Genomic DNA, 21440 nt, shown 5'->3' with positions numbered 1-21440 from the left:
TACATGACAGGTCTAATTGCTGGTCTCCCCCGAGTTATTTACTCTCATCAGCCTATGCAGAACTCTTCTTCCACCCAGAATCCATCAACCTTTCTCCTGAATATTATTATTATTATTATTATTACTATACAGGATTTATATAGCACCAATAGTTAACACAGAACTCTTTTGTCCCAGCTCCCCCCAACCTCCCCCTGCTGGCCATGTCGGGAACCTAGATTCAGCCAGTAAGTAGAGAGTATATGGAGCAGGGCTTCAGCTTGGAATGGGGGTCAGGAGGAGGATTGGGAGAGTGGGAGTGGGGGTGAGGGAAACTAGGAGGGGGGCACCATGGGCCTCTGGTTTGTACTTGCCCCCTGGGCCAAAAGTTGCCAGTCTGCCCCTGGTTAGGTGGAGGCAGGATAGGCTTCTCTCTGGAGGAAGTTTTCCAGGGATCGTCTAAAAGTGGACAAAGTAGGAGATAGTCAAACAGATTGGGGTAGGGAGTTTTTATGGCTGGGAGAGACTAGAGAAGGATTTATTTCCTGATAGGGGCTGCTATAGTCACAACCAGTGTTCATTTTTACATCAAATTTCGTTTTAGTCATATTTTAGTCATCTAAATTGTTTTCGTTTTAGTCGTATTTTTGTTTACTAAAATCTCTCCAGTACATTTTAATTAACTATAATCTCCAGTTTAGTAGACTAAAATCTAACGGGTTTAGTAAAATTGTAATGCTTTATTTAAGCCTTTCTCTAGAATTGACAAATTCGCTATGCACTCCGGGAGTAAAAATCGAATAATATGTTATTTAATTATAGTATTAACCACTTCCTTATCGGGCCATAGTAAAATGACCCCCGCAGGAAGTGTCCCTCGATCTGGGCGGGCGTCATATGACGTCCATCCGGATCCGCTGCTCTGGTGACAGGTATTCGGGTACTCTGATGACAGGTACTCGGGTACTCCGATGACAGGTACTCCGATGACAGGTACTCGGGTACTCTGATGACAGGTACTCGGGTACTCTGATGACAGGTACTTGGGTACTCTAATGACAGGTACTCGGGTACTCTGATGACAGATACTCTGGTAATTTGAGTACCCAAGTACCTGTCATCAGAGTACCCATCATCGGAGTACCCGAGTACCTGTCATCAGAGTATGAGTACCTCTCTGTATCCCATCAGAGTACCCAAGTACCTGTCTCCAGCCCATCAGGGTACCTAAGTACCTCTCTGAAGCTCATCAGAGTACCCGAGTACCTTTCTGAAGCCGATCAGTGTACCTGAGTACCTGTCTGCAGCCCATCAGAGTACCTGAGTACCTATCTACAGCCAATGCCTCATAGATTATGTATTGGGGTGTTTGCTTTCCAATATGGGGTCATTTTATGGGGGTTTCCATTGTCTTGGTGCTCCAGGGCCTTCAGAAGTGTGATAGGTTGTAATGAAATTAGATGTGTAATTTATGCTCCTAGAACACCTGACGGTGCTCCTTGCATGTTGGGCCTCTGTATGTGGCTATGCTGTGACAAAGTCTCACATATGTGGTATCGCCATACTCAGGAGGAGTAGTAGAATGTATTTTGGGGTGTCATTTTTGCTATGTACATGCTATGTGTTAGAAATATCTTATAAATTGACAACTTTTGTGTAAAAAAAAAAAAAAAAGCGGTTTCATTTTCTTTCCACATTTTCCAAAAGCTTGTGGAAAAAAATGACATGTTCAAAAGACTCATTATGCCTCATAGGATATACATTGGGGTGTTTTCTTTCCAAAATGGGGTCATTTTGTGGGTAATTTCATTGTCCTGGTGCTCCAGGGCCTTCAAAAGTGTGATAGGTCCATAGGAAATTATATGTGTAATTTATGCTCCTAGAAAACCTGACGGTGCTCCTTGCATGTTGGGCCTCTGTATGTGGTCAGGCTGTGTAAAAGTCTCACATATGTGGTATCTCCATACTCAGGAGGAGTAGCAGAATGTATTTTGGGGTGTAATTGCAAGTATGGATATACTGTGTGTGAAAAATAACTTATTATGACAATTTTGTGTATAGGAAAAAAAAAATAAAAAATTTCTTCATATTCCCAAGAATTGTGGGAAAAAATTACAACTTCAAAAAACTCACCATGCCTCTTACTAAAAACTCTGGAATGTCTTCTTTCCAAAAAGAAAAATGTTATAATAAAAACTAAAACAAAATGTTTTTTTTTTTTTCAAAATTTTCGCTCTTTTTTCACTTATATCGCAAAAAATACCCAGTGGTGATTAAATACTACCAAAAGAAAGCTCTATTTGTGTGAAAAAAATGATAAAAAATTTGATTGGGTACAGCGTTGTATGAGTAATTATCATTCAAAGTGTGAGAGCGCTGAAAGCTGAAAATTGGTCTGGGCAGGAAGGGGGTGTAACCGCTCTGTATGGAAGTGGTTAAGGTTTGAAAATGCACTACAGACAAATATTTAGCCGTTGTGATATATAACATCTTTATAAATAAAATCAAGTCTCATAATCAAACAAAAATATTGCTTTTTGACGAACAGAAGTGCAACTTTAAAATATATAAAAAAAAAAAAAAACATGTAAACTCCATTGGCTGTAATGCCATTGCACATATTACCTGAATATATTACCAACATTAAATATTAGGGAGAAAAATAAGAGAAGCCTTTTTTCTAATTTTTTTGTCACATGTACAGCGATCCTGGGTCCACCACAATGTTGCAGTCCTGCTAAAAATAGCTGATAGTAAAATAAATAAATAAATAAATAAAAATGACATAAATCTTTCCCCCAGTTTGTAGACGCGATAACTTTTGTGCAAACCAATTAAAATACGCTTATTTGGATTTTTGTTAACCAAAAATATGTAGCAGAATACAAATTAGCCTAAAATGATGAAAAAATTAGATTTGTTAATTTATTTATTTTTGGGTAACGTTAATTAGCAGAAAGTGAAAAATATTGTTGTTGTTTTTTTTTTTTTCAGAATTGTCGCTCTTTTTTTGTTTATAGCGCCAGAAATAGGTGGAAAATCTTCCAGAAGTGGTTAATGTGCTATTATAATAGGCTGGGGATGGAATTGTGTTGGCAATTTAGAAAAGGCAAGCAGAGCAGTGTTAATTTTGAATTAAATTTGGTTTTTGTTTTAATCATAGTCTTTTGACTAAAATGCCATTTTAGTTTGAGTCGTATTTTGGTCATCTGAATTGTTTCAGTTTTAGTCGTATTTTAAAAACTATATACAAATTATTGCACTAATGTCACAATAAACAACAGCTGCTGGTACTACAATCCAACAAAATATTGTGTAGCAATGAAAAAAAAAATGTAAAAAATTAAAAAGACCTAAATATAAAGCATCCTAAACGTCTATTTAAACATCTATTATGCTTCATATTTAGCGCTGCACTTTTTAATTTTTTAGTCGTATTTTAGTCAACTATAATCTCAAGTAGCAATGTTAATTTTGTCTATGAGAATATTTTCCTCAACGAAATTAACATTGGTCACAACTTAAATCTATTGGGTTTTGGGCCCCACTATGCCCAAAAGCTATGCCATTCTGATTGGGCAAACTTCAGGACTTTCTGGTATTTTTTTTTAATGGGTCAATGGGGATGCATGGAGGTGGGAAGAAGCTGGCAGGCTTTGACACTAGATACAGGGGGACTGAAAGTTACTGTCTGTATCTCTAATGCTGGCCATACACTATAAGGCCTCTTGCACACTGCAGCTTAAAAAAGCTCAGTACAGCTTTTTTTTTTCTGAGCTAAAACACAGCCCATTCATTGTAATGCGCCTATGCACACAGGCGTGTAAATGAGCGCCATGCATTCTTCAGCAAGAACAAAATAGAAAAATCAGCATTTTTGGACAGTAATTTACGCCTAATGTGCACACATGCACGCAAATACTGTTGATGAATGCAAGCGAACATACTGTTGGTCTGGAAAATATGCTAATTTACATATTTTACAAGAACACGAGAATACATTTGTGCGAGAAGACGCAAATTTTCGCAAATCTGCACAAACGCGAATGCGCGAAAATGCATGCGAAAGCTCGAAAATGCGCGCATTTCAATAAGACACATACGCCTGAAATTTACAGCTGAAAAAGGAGATGCTCAAACAGGAGTATTGCATGCCAGAGGCCTAAGAAAAATCAGTGGCGGCTGGTGCTCCATGGGCCGGGGGGAGTGGACCACACCAGCTTGCTCACCATACCATCCCCCCCTACTCACTCACCCTGGACTGAAGTGGAGAGCAGGCGGCAAAGGCTTTCCCCAGCAGCGGCGGCAGCTTCCCCTTCGTCTCCTCCCTCCTCCTCCTTCTTGGCCAATGGCATGGCATCTCCTTTCGGGCAATCGGGAAACAGGTCTCAGGACTCGCTTCTTGATTGGCTGGGAGGAGGATCCATGTGATAATAGCGAATATTCATTCACTATTGTCACACAACTGGGAGGGGAGGGTTGGGTAAGGAGGGCCCATCCTTTTGAGGGCCCACCCTTTTTTTAAGCCTATTAGAGCCTCTGGTTCTAATCATGTGCTTAAAAAAAAAAAAAACCCCATTGGAATCCATGCGTCCGGCGCCCTGCATGTAGATTAGGGGGCCGGACGCATGGATAGGGGGGGTGGGGTGGCGCCCCTGCGTCCCCAATGCACCAGCCGCCACTGGCCATCATGTAATGACCAAATTTTTATTGATAAATCGTTCAATGGACATAAATGAATCAGTTTTTCGTTAATTTTGTCACATATACCGAGTGCAAACAGTTCTGTCGAGAAACGCATTAACCTTCCAGATTATCGTTCATTCGTCAGAATTTTCCAAATTGTTCCTTCAATTTTTTTGGCTCGGAAAAGTTAAAACTGATTTTCTATTTGTGCCCAATAACTGGATGAAAAACGAACGAACGGACCAAATGACAGATTTTTTAAATTGGTTGTAAACCCACTTTGTTGATATTTACCTATAGGTGAGCCTTTAATAAGGGTTACCTATAGGTGCTGTAAATATTTCGTAAACATGCACCATTTCTGAGATATTTACTTTTAATGCAGCCGATGACGTCATCAGCGCATGTGCTCTGAAGGAACGGCCACCCTTGCTGTTCCTTCAGAGCCCCGTGCCGTGAACGGCGGCTCCCACGCGCATGCGTGGGAGTGATGTAATCTCGCCTCCAGCCAATCAGATGACCGGAGGACGCGAACCAGGAAGCAGGATGGCCGAACATGTCAGCCGTGCTGTCGCTGAGCGGGTGGCACTGTGGGGGCTTCGTTTTAAGGTAAGTATTTCATAATGAGCTAGTATGTGATGCATACTAGCTCATTATGCCTTTGTCTTACAGCTTTTTTTTCCTCATTTTTTTGTCGAGGGTTTGCTTCCTCTTTAATGATTTTTCGACTAGTGTATGGCTAGCATACAGTCAGGTCCATAAATATTGGGACATCTACACAATTCTAATCTTTTTGGCTCTATACACCACCACAATGGATTTGGAATGAAACAAACAATATGTGCTTTAACTGCAGACTTTCAGCTTTAATTTTAGGGTATTTACATCCAAATCAGGTGAAAGGTGTAAGAATTACAACAGTTTGTATATGTGCCTCCCACTTTTTAAGGGACCAAAAGTAATGGGACAGATTAACAATCATAAATCAAACTTTTACTTTTTAATACTTGGTTGCAAATCCTTTGCAGTCAATTGCAGCCTGAAGTCTGGAACGCATAGACATCACCAGACGCTGGGTTTCATCCCTGGTGATGCTCTGCCAGGCCTCTACTGCAACTGTCTTCAGTTCCTGCTTGTTCTTGGGGCATTTTCCCTTCAGTTTTGTCTTCAGCAAGTGAAATGCATGCTCAATCAGATTCAGGTCAGGCGATTGACTTGGCCATTGCATAACATTCCACTTCTTTCCCTTAAAAAACATGATTGCAGTATGCTTCGGGTCATTGTCCATCTGCACTGTGAAGCGCCGTCCAATGAGTTCTGAAGCATTTGGCTGAATATGAGCAGATAATATTGCCAGAAACGCTTCAGAATTCATCCTGCTGCTTTTGTCAGCAGTCACATCATCAATAAATACAAGAGAACCAGTTCCATTGGCAGCCATACATGCCCACGCCATGACACTACCACCACCATGCTTCACTGATGAGGTGGTATGATTTGGATCATGAGCAGTTCCTTTCCTTCTCCATACTCTTCTCTTCCCATCACTCTGGTACAAGTTGATCTTGGTCTCATCTGTCCATAGGATGTTGTTCCAGAACTGTGAAGGCTTTTTTAGATGTTGTTTGGCAAACTCTAATCTGGCCTTCCTGTTTTTGAGGCTCACCAATGGTTTACATCTTGTGGTGAACCCTCTGTATTCACTCTGGTGAAGTCTTCTCTTGATTGTTGACTTTGACACACATACACCTACCTCCTGCAGAGTGTTCTTGATCTGGCCAACTGTTGTGAAGGGTGTTTTCTTCACCAGGGAAAGAATTCTTCGGTCATCCACCACAGTTGTTTTCCATGGTCTTCCGAGTCTTTTGGTTTTGCTGAGCTCACCGGTGCGTTCTTTCTTTTTAAGGATGTTCCAAACAGTTGATTTGGCCACACCTAATGTTTTTGCTATCTCTCTGATGGGTTTGTTTTGTTTTTTCAGCCTAATAATGGCTTGCTTCACTGATAGTGACAGCTCTTTGGATCTCATATTGAGAGTTGACAGCAAGAGATTCCAAATGCAAATAGCACACTTGAAATGAACTCTGGACCTTTTATCTGCTCCTTGTAAATAGGATAATGAGGGAATAACACACACCTGGCCATGGAACAGCTGAGCAGCCAATTGTCCCATTACTTTTAGTCCCTTAAAAAGTGAAAGGCACATATACTGTTGTAATTCCTACACCTTTCACCTGATTTTGATGTAAAAACCCTCAAATTAAAGTTGAAAGTCTGCAGTTAAAGCACATCTTGTTTGTTTCATTTCAAATCCATCGTGGTGGTGTATAGAGCCAAAAAGATTAGAATTGTGTTGATGTCCCAATATTTATGGACCTGACTTTAAGTGCCTGCACTTTACACTTATGTGCATTTTTTTTTCTGTTAAAGTGACGCTGTAATCCCGGCAGTTGTAGAACAGGCTGGCAGAGTGTTTCTAGACATGTGGTTCCAAGCTTATTGGAGGGGTTATAACATGACTTCTCTTCCTAGCAGGGCCTGCTCAGTATTTACACAGCACAGTCTATATGCAAATACCTACAACGTCCTCACAAAGATGATTATTCAGAATTTCCAGGCTGAATAATTGGCATAATAATATGCTACTTTTAGCCCTGGCAGCTCACATTTCTCAGTGCATGAAGCCCGGCGGTGGTGATATTCCACACGTCTCCCCATAATGCCACATCACAGCGTACTGAGAATATTAATACTGACACCAAGTACTTCTGAAAATGCTGTGGTATCGGACACGCCGAGTGAGGGCTGACTAGAAAACTCGGCCTAATCCCCGATCAGCGGTGAGAGAAGCCAATTGCCTCACACGCACTTTACAAGGAATAACAAATGAGAAAAAAGACTAAAGAGGTGTAATCCTGTTATCCCATGAAGTGCTGGCGACACTCTCAACTCATTTCTGGATGCCGAAGCCAAAGGAGGGCCCATAGGATTCTGGGTTTTATTTAACCATTTGCCTACTGGGTACTTTCACCCCCTTTCTGCCTAGGCCAGTTTTCAGCTTTGAGCGCTGTCACACTTTGAATGACAATCGCGCGGTCATGCAACAGTGTACCCAAACTACATTTTTATAAAAATAAAATTTAGACAGATTGAGCTTCCTTTTGGCAGTATTTAATCACCAATGTTTTTCTTTTTTTTTTTTTTTTTTGCTAAAGAAACTAAAATAGACTGAAAATTTGGAAAATAAATTCTAAGTTTCAATTATAAAAATTTTCTAAATAAGTAATTTTTCTCCTTTACTGATGTGCGCTGATGAGGTTGCACTGATGGACACTGATTGGCAGCACCGGTGAGCACTGATTGGCAGCACTGATGGGCACTGATTGCCAGCACTGATGGGCCCTGATTGGTAGCACTGGTGGGCACTGATTGGCAGCACTGATGGGCACTGATTGTCAGCACTGGTGGGCACTGATTGACAGCACTGATGGGCATTGATTGGCAACACTGATGTGCACTGATTGGCAGCACTGGTGGGCACTGATTGGCAGCACTGATGGGCATTGATTGGCAGCACTGATGGGTACTGATTTGCAGCACTGGTAGGCACTAATTGGCAGTGTTCTATCAGAATACGGCTACCTATCAGATTCTGCAGTGAGAATAACTTACTGCGCATGCACCATGCGTTCCAACATGGCCGCTATGCGTTCCAATAGGCATCCTAATGTGACAGGACATGAAGCAGAGGCGGACATCTTACTACACCCACGCAAGTCCTGAATTTTACATTTATTTTAGCAGTAAACTCACCTTATATACTAAAATAGACTATTTACCGCGACCGAGTGAAATAATCTATTTCACTATATAATCAGTTTGTCGCTGAGCAGTGCGGGGTGTACCAAGATGGCGGTCGCCACCTTCTGCCTGCAGGTTTCTCGCTATATTTACTATAATACAATAATAATAGAAATGTAATACTATAATGATTCAGTATATAAGGAGTTTACTGCTAAAATAAATGTAAAATTCAGGACTTGGCTGGGTGTAACAAGATATCCGCCTCGTTTGCGTTCTGTCACATTAGGAAACCTATTGGAACGCACAGCGGCCATGTTGAAATGCATGGCGCATGCGCAGTACGTTGTTCTAGTCCGTAACGTCACTTCCAGCAGCAAAATCTGATAGGAAGCGGTATTCTGATAGAACAGCAGCGTTAATGGGCACTGTTGGGGCTGCACTGTTAATCAGGACACTGATGTCAGACATCGCATGTGATTCGCACACCGCACTGCCCTGCAAATCATATGCGATATCTTTGTGATGCACATTAAGCTGTACAGATTGCATGGTTGAATTCGCATCGCATTCGGACCAAAGTCGCACAGGACCCTTTTTTTGGTCTGCACCAGAATCGGATCGCATGGGTGTTCACACCAATGCAATTGGATTCCTGTCCGAACTTACAGTTTGCACTGCGATATGCAAACTAATCTGGGGGTGTCATTAACTTTGTATTAACACTCCCAGCGATTCGCATATGGCAGTGTGAACTGCCTGCGAGTCGGATGCGATGCGGAGCCCGCAGTGGATGTGCAGAGTTCCCGCATCAAATACTGTATGTGTGAACCGCCACTGAGAGTTTTTTTTTTCAGTTATGTTTTTTTTTTTTTCTTTAACCCATTAGAAAGCTAGTTACTTTTTATAGGCACTCCCTTTGAAGTGTTGGGGGCCAAACCACAACTCTGCCCCGGAAGAAGCTAATGTACTTTTTTGACCTAGTATCAGCCTTCCCTGTACTGCAGAGCTCAGACTGGTGGAGGGAGAAGCAGCACGACAAGATAGTCATTTAATTTGCTGGCAAGGATCATACTGATAGGAAACGAAGAGTGATAGAGAGATCCGCTCATTGCTGTGCTGCTTTTCCTTTTATTGTCTAGTCAAAGGCTAGGGGCTCAGAGGAAGTGGGTTGAATGATGCTGCCCATCAGACAAAGGATATAAAGCAGCAGAAAAAATGTACTGCAGTGTGCAAATATTGCATTGTTTTTGTTATTATTATTTTTTTGAAAAAAAATAAACATATACAGAAGCCCTAATATACAACAGATCAAAACAAGAACTGCAAATATACATTATACAATCTAATTGCCGAGTACAGCATACACATTTACTATACACCCATATGTACCTGGCGCGCCTGCTCAGCTCATGACTCTTAACCACTTCACCCCCGGAAGGTTTTACCCCCTTAATAAACAGGCCATTTTTTGCGAAAGGGCACTGCGTTAATTTAACTGACAATTGCGCGGTCATGTGACACTCTACCCAAATAAAATGTATGTACTTTTTTTCCCACAAAGAGAGCTTTCTGTTGATGGCATTTGATCACCTCTTGATTTTTATTTTTTGCACTATTAACAAAAAAAGAGCGGTAATTTTGAAAAAAAAAAAAAAAAAAAACAATATTTTTTACTTTCTGCTATAAAACATTCCCAATAAAAAAATGTAAAACATCAAATTTCTTCATCAATTTATACCAATATGTATTCTGCTACATGTTTGTGGTAAAAAAAAAAAAAAAATCTCAATAAGTGTATATTGATTGGTGTGTGCAAAAGTTACCGCGTCTACAAACGATGGGATATTTTTATGGAATTTTTATTTATTTTTATTTTTTTACTAATAATAGCAGTGATGAGTGATTTTTACCGGGACTGTGACATTGCAGCAGACAAATCGGACACCTGACACTTTTTTTGGGACTAGTGACACTAATACAGTGATCAGTGCTAAAAATATGCACTGTTACTGTACTAATGACACTGGCAGAAGAGGGATTAACATCAGGGACGATCAAAGGGTTAAGTGTGTCCCTAGGGGGTGCTTTCTAGCTGTGTGAGGGTTGCTCTGACTGAATGAAGACAGAGACTCATGTTCCTGCTTAGCAGGAACACAAGATCTCCATCTTCTTCCTTGTCAGAATGGCGATCTGTCTTGTTTACAGATCGCCGTTCTGCCTCTCTGGGAAACAATAACGGTTGGCCGGCAGACCATCTGATTGGCATTCCCTGTGTCCAATCAGTGCCCCATTGCGCTCCTGGCGGCACATGCGCGCCACCCAGTGGCTTTTTCACGAAATAACGTGCAGGTAGGGATTTTCTTGCATTAGAGCCAACCTGCCGCAGTAAATATGGGGTAGGCAGTCAGCAAGTGGTTAAGAAAGCAGTATATATATATATATTTCATTTGTGAGGATGATACACAAAGCCCCGCATAATTTCACAATCTTTTTTCCCCCTCTTTTCTACCCTCACCCTCTCTATTGCTCTTCTCCCCTCCCGCTTCCCTGCCAAAAATAAATTGAAAGGGTTCATACCTATTTCCATGCCCATTTCCCATGCCAGGGGAGCCATACTTTCCACATACAGCCTGCCAAGTAAATGCCTATATGCAGGGCTGGCCTAAGACATTGTGCTGCCTGGGGACCAAGAATGACAGTGGGGAAGAGATCTTTCATTGCTCTCTGTCTCCTGTGGGTACCACGCCCCCGGCAGCACACACACCTGAGCTCTTTATGTGCGCTTGGGTGTTTAACAGCTGGTGTAAGACTCTGTGCGAGCACCCTTGTGCCTGGCAGCTATGAGTATGCGTGTTGAGGGAAGCAGGGCAGCCTTTTTACAGGGCAGCAGGGTGGCCTTTTTACAGGGCAGCAGGGCAGCCTTTTTACAGGGCAGCAAGGCGGCCTTTTTACAGGGCAGCAGGGTGGCCTTTTTACAGGGCAGCAAGGCAGGCTTTTCACAGGGCAGCCTTTTTACAGGGCAGCAAGGCGGCCTTTTTACAGGGCAGCAGGGTGGCCTTTTTACAGGGCAACAGGGCAGCCTTTTTACAGGGCAGCAAGTCGGCCTTTTTACAGGGCAGCAGGGCGGCCTTTTTATAGGGCAGCAGGGCAGCCTTTTTACAGAGCAGCAGGTTGGCCTTTTTACAGGGCAGCAGGGCAGCCTTTTTACAGGGCAGCAAGGCGGCCTTTTTACAGGGCAGCAGGGCGGCCTTTTTACAGGACAGCAAGGCGGCCTTTTTACAGGGCAGCAGGGTGGCCTTTTTATAGGGCAGCAGGGCTGCCGTCTCTGTCACAAGGCTGCTGTAAAAAAAAAAAAAAATCTTGAGCACCAATTGTCCACCCCTCTTAAAGTTCCACCAGGGTCCAATGGACCCCACGGGATAGAGTAAGGCCGGTCCTGGCTATATACAGCCATACTCTTGTAAACGTCAATGCTTCTTTGCATTGACGTTCACCCACGCATGTGCATCCAATGTCTTTTCTGAATGTGGAAGTTCTGCATTCATGAAATACGTCACAAATGCCTTTGTGATTAAATGCAGATGCAAAGAAGCATTGGCATTTACAAGAGTAGGGTTGCATGGAGTCACTCACTTGTATGGCGGGCTGTACACAGCACGGGTGGTCCACCCCCGGGCGCATTTGTTCCCGCATGGTCCAGAACTTCAGCACTGATCCGCATGCTGTCTGTACCAATATATTTCAGTTGAAGTGACACAAGGGGCATATTATAGACACATTTTAGGTGTATCTGTGCCATGTACTGCCAGAATACAGAAGAAGGTTTTCATAGCCCGCGCTTGTCACGTACAGAGTGTTAACATACTGAAATTGTCCGGCTCCCATAGCAGTTGTTTGCTAATGAACCAGAGGCCTCTACAACCTGCGGGAAATTACTTACAAAATGACTATTATTTCAACATTAACCCACTTTCAAAAAGAGCATTGGAAGTGACAAGGTAAATAGATACGCTATTATTTACTCAGAGACCTGCAATTACCTGGATTCTGTGGGCACAATTATTTCTAATCCCAACGTTTTCCAACACTGAGAACTCGCACCGCCGGTCGCTTCTGGTTCACGGTGAAAAGGCGGCTTGTCTGCATAAGCACGTGTAACAAAATATTAAAGTAGCCTTAGTCATATTCTGTTCCATATGAAACCATGATCCCCGCTATATTACAAGTAATCCACAAAGCTTGTTTAATAAGTCTTTTTAGATAAAACAAATAGCCGAAGATTTACATGACACTGGGCTGCTACTTATTACATTTAGTTGAAAATAGTTTTACCAGATTTGCATCAAACGATAACTAAAGATGTGCAAAAAAGAAAAAAATACACTCAGTGTGTGGACCTCAATGACTTTTTAGTTAATTGAAGAATGTGAAGTTATTTTAAAATTTTTAATACTTTTTTTTTTTAAAGATAAACTTAGTGAATATTCTTATTGATATTTCTTAATTTTTTTAATAGGGTTTCTAGTATATATATATATATATATATATATATATATATATATATATATATATACACACACACACACAAAGTTGTGCTCATATTCCCTGGCAGAATTTATGATTTCTTGGCCATTTTTCTGAGAATATGAATGATAACACAAAAACTTTTCTTTCACTCATGGTTAGTTGATAAAGAGTAATTAATCAGTGCTAACCAATAAAAGATGAAAAAAGCTAGTACCCCAATAATAGCTAAAAGTGCATTCACCCTACACCAGAAACAATCCAAAAATAATAACTATGTAGCGCCTAAGGATAAATACATTAAATATACACAATGGGTGTCAATTAGCAAAACATCTGTGTCTGTAAAGCCCCGTACACACGTAGCGATCGTCGGCCGAACGATCGGCCGTCTTTTGTCCAGGGCTGTCCTGTCGGTTGAAAACTGCAAAAGACTGCACACGAATTTTGTCGGCCAACAACAGCCGACTGCAGAAGTGATGTCATGTGATGGTTAACTTTCCGTGTGTTTTTTCTTTTCTGAGCATGCCCAGTCTTGCAAATCTACTGATTGTCGGCCGAATTCTGTACTGACTGGCGAACAATCGGCCGTTCTGGTGACGGCCAACAAATATTTTAAAGTCTGCACAACAGATTCTGTTCGGCCGAAAATGCGCTGTCGGCTGTCGGAAGCATCATACTAACAAGCCTACAATCGGCCAATCGGTCGGCGACCGAATATTTGCGGCCGACAATCGGTACGTGTGTACGGGGCTTTAATAAATAAATACATATAAAAATCTATCACAATCAAAGTGCAAGTGCTCTTAAATTATGTGATAAAAAAACAATCCAGGTGATAAGAACTATTTTGGTGAATAAAACAATTGTTATGATAAAGGAATAATATCACAATAAGAGCTCATTCAAATAAATAGTCACACATATGCATACAATAGTGTGAAAATAAGAATAAAAATAAAAATAAGTGCACCAGAGTCCATAAAAGTGGGTGATGATCTTCTAAACTGTGTAGGTATCAAGAGACCAAGGTCTCTAGCTGAGTGCCAGCTCATGTGAGTGGTTTTCTGTTTTATTTTACCCCAATAAAAGTATACGTTACAGAGAGCACTAGATCGTTGTATTTCTTTTACACATGTATCGTATCATGATGGTGGAGAGAGGAGTGTGAGGAGGCGACCACCCTACCCCCTTCATTGTGTCAGTGACACTGCGGATCTGGTCATTTTTCACCTGTAGTACCTTTGTACAGAGGGAGGACAGGAGGAAGCTACCTATCCATACCTATTAGCACCTGCGTGTGCACAAAGCGGGTTTGGCTCATTATAACTTGTGAGCCAAACCAGGAGGGGAGCGGCCAGCATTATCATTTATGCACCAAGGCACTTTTTAGTTATACAAGCACTAGCACTTGGTCATATCCAGAAGTTGTCTTTGGGAAATAGACATATAAGTGCTGCCAGCATTGCCGCAGAGGTTGAAGGGGTGGGGGGTCAGCCTGTCTGTGCTCAGACCATACACTGCACACTGCATCAAATTGGTCTGCATGGCTATCGTCCCAGAAGGAAGCCTCTTCTAAAGATGATGAACAAGAAAACCCGAAAACAGTTTGCTGAAGACAAGCAGACTAGATACATGGATTACCGGAGCCATGTTCTGTGGTCTGATGAGACCCAGATAAACGTATTTGGTTCAGATGGTGTCAAGCTTGTACGGTGCCGACCAGGTAAAGGGAGTACAAAGACAAGTGTGTCTTGCCTACAGTCAAGCATGGTGGTGGGAGTGTCATGGTCTGGGGCTGCATGAGTGCTGCCGGCACTGGGGAGCTACAGTTCATTGAGGGAACCATGAATGCCAACATGTACTGTGACATACTGAAGCAGAGTATGATCCCCTTTCTTCGGAGACTGGGCCGCAGGACAGGATTCCAACATGATAACGACCCCAAACACATCTCCAAGATGACCACTGCCTTGCTAAAGAAGCTGAGAGTAAAGGTGATGGACTGGCCAAGCATGTCTCCAAACCTAAACCCTATTGTGCATCTGTGGGGCATCCTCAAATGGAAGGTGGAGGAATGCAAGGTCTCTAACATCCACCAGCTCCGTGATGTCGTCATAGAGGAGTGGAAGAGGACTCCAGTGGCAACCTGTGAAGCTCTGGTGAACTCCATGCCCAAGGCAGTGCTGGAAAATAATGGTGGCTCTCTGGATGAATAGATCTCTATAGTCTTCTGTTATCTCCGCCCTCATCCAGCCCCCTCCAGCTCTGCAGCTATCATTGGCTTTCCTATGAATAATCCCTCTTGCCTTGCTGGCAAACTCTCACGAGAGTTAGAGAGAGAGCTGTGCACGATGTCTGCAGCCTAGGCTTTTTACCAGACAATAAAGAGGAAGTGGGCTGTATAAGGTATTTACTGGCAGAAAAAAAAATGTTTTACTATCCAGTTAAAACAACAAGGGCAAAAGATGTATTAGGTGGCAAGATGAAAAAATTACTGAAGAGCCACTATGATTAGTAAATAGAGTCCACCTGTGTGTAATTTAATCTCAATATAAAACAGCTGTTCTGTGAAGCCCTCAGAGGTTTGTTAGAGAACGTTAGTGAACAAACAGCACCATGAAGGCAAAGGAACACACCAGATAAGTCAGGGATAAAGTTGTGGAGAAGTTTAAAGCCAGGTTAGGTTATAAAAAAAATATCCCAAGCTTTGAACATCTCACAGAGCACTGTTCAATCCATCATCTGAAAACAGAAAGAGTATGGCACAACTGCAAAGCTACCAGGACATGGCCGTCCACCTAAGCTGACAGGCCGGACAAGGAGAGCATTAATCAGAGAAGCAGCCAAGAGGCCCATGGTAACCCTGGAGGAGCTGCAGAGATCCACAGCTCAGGTGGGAGAATCTGTCCACAGGACAACTATCAGTCATGTACTCCACAAATCTGGCCTTTATGGAAGAGTGGAAGGAGGAAAGCTGATGTTGAAATAAGCCCCGTCATAAGAAGTCCCTTCTGCTGCCCCCCCCCCCACGGCTTCTCACAAACTGCAAACATGTGGGAGAAGGTGCTCTGGTCAGATGAGACCAAAATTTAACTTTTTGGCCTAAAAGCAAAACGCTATGTGTGGCGGAAAACTAACACTACACATCATTCTGAACACACCAACCCCACTGTGAAACATGGTGGTGGGAGCATCATGTTGTGGGGATGCTTTTCTTCAGCAGGGACAGGGAAGCTGGTCAGAGTTGATGGGAAGATGGATGGAGCCAAATATAGTGCGATATTAGAATAAAACCTGTTATAGTTTGCAAAAAACTTTCAGACTGGGGCGGAGGTTCACCTTTCAGCAGGACAACGACCCTAAACATACAGCTAGAGCTACAATGGAATGATTTCAATCAAAGCATATTACTGTGTTAGAATGGCCCAGTCAAAGCCCAGACCTAAAACCAATTGAGAATCTGTGGCAAGACTTGAAAATTGCTGTTCACAGACGCTCTCCATCCAATCTGACAGAGCTTGAGCTATTTTGAAAAGAAGAATGGGCAAACATTTCACTCTCTAAATGTTTAAAGCTGGTAGAGACATCCCCAAAAAGACTTGCAGCTGTATGCACGTCACACTTTTCACATATTTATTTGTACAAAATGTTGAAAACCATCATTTTCCTTCCACTTCACAAATATGTGCCACTTTGTGTTGGTCTTTCACATAAAATCCATTTACGTTTTTTGTTTTAACATGACAGAATGTGGAAAATTTCAAGGGGTATGATTACTTTTTTAAGACACTGTGTGTGTGTGTGTGTGTGTATATATATATATATATATATATATATATATATATATATATATTTTTTTTTTTATTAATTGTTTTTTTTTTTTATAAATATAAATTCAGTTAAAAAAATGAAATTGATTTGAACTATGATATTCATTCTTTTTCAGAATGTGAAATTGAGAGGTCTTTCTTTCTACGGATGAAATGTGTGTTGGCCAAACGGAACGCAGGCCTGACGTGTAGTGGATACAAGGTAATGTACTGATCATTGCGGAGACACTGCTGAGTTTTTTTCACTGCTTGTCAATGGCACTTTCTCTGTTGCCACACATCAAACAATCCATATTAATCCTGCTCTGGAAAGTGACAACTGAAGGAGATTAACCACTTCCGCACTGCTCACTAGAGCTGTACTGCGGCAAAGTGGCTCAATAACGTCTGGCGACGTAGACCTACGTCACCAGACACTCCCCCTTCTCGGCGGCGCGTGCGCGCCGCCGGAGGCTCGCTCCCGCTGTATTCAATCACAGCGGGAGTCGGGCCAGGGGAGGAGCGGCGGTGATCGCCGCTGCTCTTCCCCGATCGTCGGGGATCTAGTGTGGAGATCCGCCTGCTTGTGTAAACAAAGCGGGCGGATCTCCTAAGTGACAGTCAGGGTCAGATTGCAGGGTTCAGCATAGCTGAACCTGCGATCTGTCCTTCTGTCACATAGTCCCCTCCCCCCACACACGTCAGTAAGCACCAGGCATACAGTAACCCCTTGATCACCAATAAAAATTAACCCCTTCCCTGCCAGTGTAATTTTTACAGTAACAGTGCATATTTATAGCACTGATTACTGTAGTAATGTCACTGGTACCCCCAAAAGTGTCAAAAATGTCAGTCAAGGGTCCGATCTGTCCGCCCCAATGTCGCAGTCCGCAAAAAAAATCGCAGATCGCCGCCATTACTCGTTAAAAAAAAAAACACCAAAAATGACAGAAATCTTTCCCTTAGTTAGTAAACGCAATAACTTTTGCGCAAACCAATCAAAATACGCTTATTGCGATTTTTTTTGCCAAACATATGTAGCAGAAAACAAATTGGCCAAAAACTTAAAAAAATTTAGATTTTTACATTTTTTTGGGGGGGAATTTCATATAAAAAAATGTGAAAAATAGTGTTATTTTTTCAAAATTTACGCTCTTTTTTTGTTTATAGCGCAAAAAGTAAAAATCGCACAGGTGATCACATACCACCAAAAGAAAGCTCTGTTTGTGGGGAAAAAAAAGACATAAATTTTGTTTGGGTACGGCGTCGCACGTCCGCGCAATTGTCAGTTAAAGTTGCACAGTGCCGAATCGCAAAAAGTGGCCTGGACGTAAGACAGCAAAATCCTCCGGTGGTAAAGTGGTTAAAAACTCAGCCTAAATGGGTTCCTATAGGGTAATAGAGAGTATATTGAACTGTAGCTAGCTTTATTTGTTAAATCTGACTGTACACTCCTCATTAGATTTACCAAGTGGGGGGCTATCTAAACAATTAGTTCAATTTAATATCCAATCAAGTAGGCTCTAATACCTCATAGATGTTGGTAAATTGAAAGTAGGTTTATTGACAGGTGAATTCGAAATGCAGTTGACCTCATTCTGACTAGAAGTTGCCCTTCTTCTGACCTGAAGTTGACCTGTATCTGACTTTAAGTGAACCTCCTTCTCTCCAGCTGTTGACCTCCTGCTCTGCAGATGACCTCCTTCTGACCTGCAGTTGAACTTCTTCTGACTTGAAGTTGACATCCTTCTCTTCTGAAGTTGACATCTTTCCTTTCTGCAGGTCTCTTCTGACCTCCTTCTTAGGTCAAGTTGACCTCCATTTGACCTGAAATTGCTCCTATTCTGACCTTCAGTTGAACTCCTATACTGCAGCTGATCTCCTCCTCTCCTGAAGTTGACCTCTTGCTTAGCTGGGGTTGACCTCCTTCTAACCTTATGTTACTTGTATACTGACCTTCATTTGTACTTCTTCTGTCCTGCAGTTGACCTCCTTCTATCCTGCAGTTAACTTCCTGCTCTTGCAGATGAACTTCTTCTGACCTGCACTTGACCTTCTTCTCACCTGCAGCTGACCTCCTTCTGACTAGCAGCTGACTTCCTTCTGTCCTGGAGTTGACCTCTTGCTTACCTGAAGTTGATCTTCTTCTGACTTGAAGTTAATTTGACCTCATTCTGTCCTGCAGTTGACCTCCTTCTATCCTGCAGTTAACTTCCTGCTCTTTCAGATGAACTTCTTCTGACCTGCACTTGACCTTCTTCTCACCTGCAGCTGACCTTCTTCTAACTAGCAGTTGACTTCCTTCTGTCCTGAAGTTGACCTCTTGCTTACCTGAAGTTGATCTTCTTCTGACTTGAAGTTAATTTGACCTCCTTCTGTCCTGCAGTTGACTTCCTGCTCTGCAGATGAACTTCTTCTGACCTGCACTTGACCTTCTTCTCACCTGCAGCTGACCTCCTTCTAACTAGCAATTGACTTCTTTCTGTCCTGAAGTTGACCTCTTGCTTACCTGAAGTTGATCTTCTTCTGACTTGAAGTTAATTTGACCTCCTTCTGTCCTGCAGTTGACTTCCTGCTCTTGCAGATGAACGTCTTCTGACCTGCACTTGACCTTCTTCTCACCTGCAGCTGACCTCCTTCTGACTAGCAGTTGACTTCCTTCTGTCCTGAAGCTGACCTCTTGCTTACCTGAAGTTGATCTTCTTCTGACCTGAAGTTAATTTGACCTCCTTCTGTCCTGCAGTTGACTTCCTGCTCTGCAGATGACTTCCTTCTGACATGCAGATGACCCCCTTCCGACTTGCAGTTGACTTCCTGTTTTAAACTGCTTTTGCATACAATTGACTTATGTAGGGATAGAGGCAGTTTTGACATGAACAAAATTCTATGCATGGAGTATGTTCATCCACAGTTATGAAAAATTGTTCTCAAAGTTCAATGAATTTAAATAAATATAACTTACCTATGCAATTTTTTATAAGGCTTTGGCCACTGTAAGCTTTTATTTCTTATGAATTGGTACTTTCTCTCATAGATTATTTTATCATTGCCTCCAAAATGGTTCTTTATGTCTGTTCTCCTCGATACCCACCCCATTTATCCCCAGAACTATCACCATTCATAAGTCACATGTGTATTCAAGTACAGTATATCTAAACCCAAGATCATAAATGTAATCTATTGCAATTTACCAGATGTGGTGGTTATATTGGTTTTATTTATCAGGCTAATTCCTTTTTCTGCAAGTCCAGAAAAAATACCTGTTGATCCTGATATAATTACAGCGTTTTTATAACTTTCTTTGCACTATAATAAAAGAAAATTTCAAAAATCTTATCAGCTTTTCCAGTTATCTATAAGCAGCCTAGAGGCAGTGATGGCGAACCTTGACACCCCAGATGGTTTCGAACTACATTTCCCATGATGCTCAACTACACTGCAGAGTTCATGAGCATCATGGGAAATGTAGTTCCAAAACATCTGGGGTGCCAAGGTTCAACATCACTGGCCTAGGGTGACAATGCCACTTCCCAATAAGATGCAATACAGTGATTCAGAGTTGTTACCTGGTGTGTAACTGTCAGGATGACCAGGTGAAAGTAAAGGGGAAAAAAAAAACAAAAAGAAAGAAAACTAATGCAGCCATCACATCAGAAGAATGATAAGCTGCAACATGTATCATTTTTATTTTTGAGTTTAGATATGCTTCAAGGATCAAATATGCACTTGATAATTTTTGTGGCTTAAAATTCATTTTTATATACCTAAAACTGATAGGAATGTACAGTGATAATGATAAGTACGCTTCATCAGTATGCTTTAGTTAATTTGACTTCCATTTAATGCGGACCTGCACTTACCGTCACATCTACTTGCTCATCTTGGAGCATAAAGAGGAGTATCTTGTGGGTGGGTGTCTATTTGTAGGATTTTGCTGCTGTTAATGGGGTGATTGGAAACATAGGCAATTGGTAATTTACGCAAATATATTACTTTGCCAACTAATCATTTTGCCAATATGCCAATAAATCAAATAAATCATTATGCCAATTCATGACAGATGCTTACATACTTTGCATAAATGAACCTTTATCTGCATATAATGAACTATTCATTTCTTACTGTTTCATAAGCGCATGTTGATTTGAGAAACAGTCGGTTACCTTGAAATGTAGATGCCTTAGGCCCAGGCCAGGTTGGCCTTACCAATATTTCATACTAAGCTGCCAATAGTAAACAAAAAGATTAGAGTAAAAGCAAACACCAGAGAAATTGCCGATCATTTCGGTGCTTTCCATATGTAAGCTCTAATGGGCCAATAACTTGGCTCATTCTAGTGACTAAGAATTAGGGTGTTGCGTAATATATGCGTAATATATTCAGAACGAAATTGTAGAAAAGAGGACTTCAAATATAGCACTACATTGTATATATATATATATATATATATATATATATATACATACATTGTATCCTGGAGCTGAAAATATATATATATACAATTAAAACTTTTTATTTAAACACGTATTAACCCTTTAGCACCAGCCAGGTGCAAATATGCAGCCTATTGGCACCTGGTCCTTGGCACCGAGGGGCCACATATTTGCGTGAATTGCTTTCTACACATCTGTGCCT

The 21440-nt window shown here is 41.6% G+C and overlaps 1 protein-coding gene across 4 annotated transcripts in view; it reads left to right on the top strand.

Moving 5' to 3' along the window:
• The window catches only part of SIM2 (SIM bHLH transcription factor 2), a 200431-nt gene that overhangs the window by 142792 nt on the left and 36199 nt on the right, over nt 1–21440 (top strand). For all 4 annotated transcript variants that reach the window (XM_082246947.1, XM_082246946.1, XM_082246945.1 and 1 more), the window contains one exon: nt 16943–17028. In XM_082246947.1, coding sequence (XP_082103073.1) covers nt 16943–17028 — 86 coding nt within the window. The remainder of the gene's footprint in view (nt 1–16942; nt 17029–21440) is intronic.

Source organism: Pelophylax lessonae (genome assembly GCF_965119305.1).
Source record: "Pelophylax lessonae genome assembly, chromosome: 2".
Lineage (NCBI taxonomy): Eukaryota > Metazoa > Chordata > Amphibia > Anura > Ranidae > Pelophylax > Pelophylax lessonae.
This window is presented reverse-complemented; position numbering and strand designations above follow the sequence as displayed.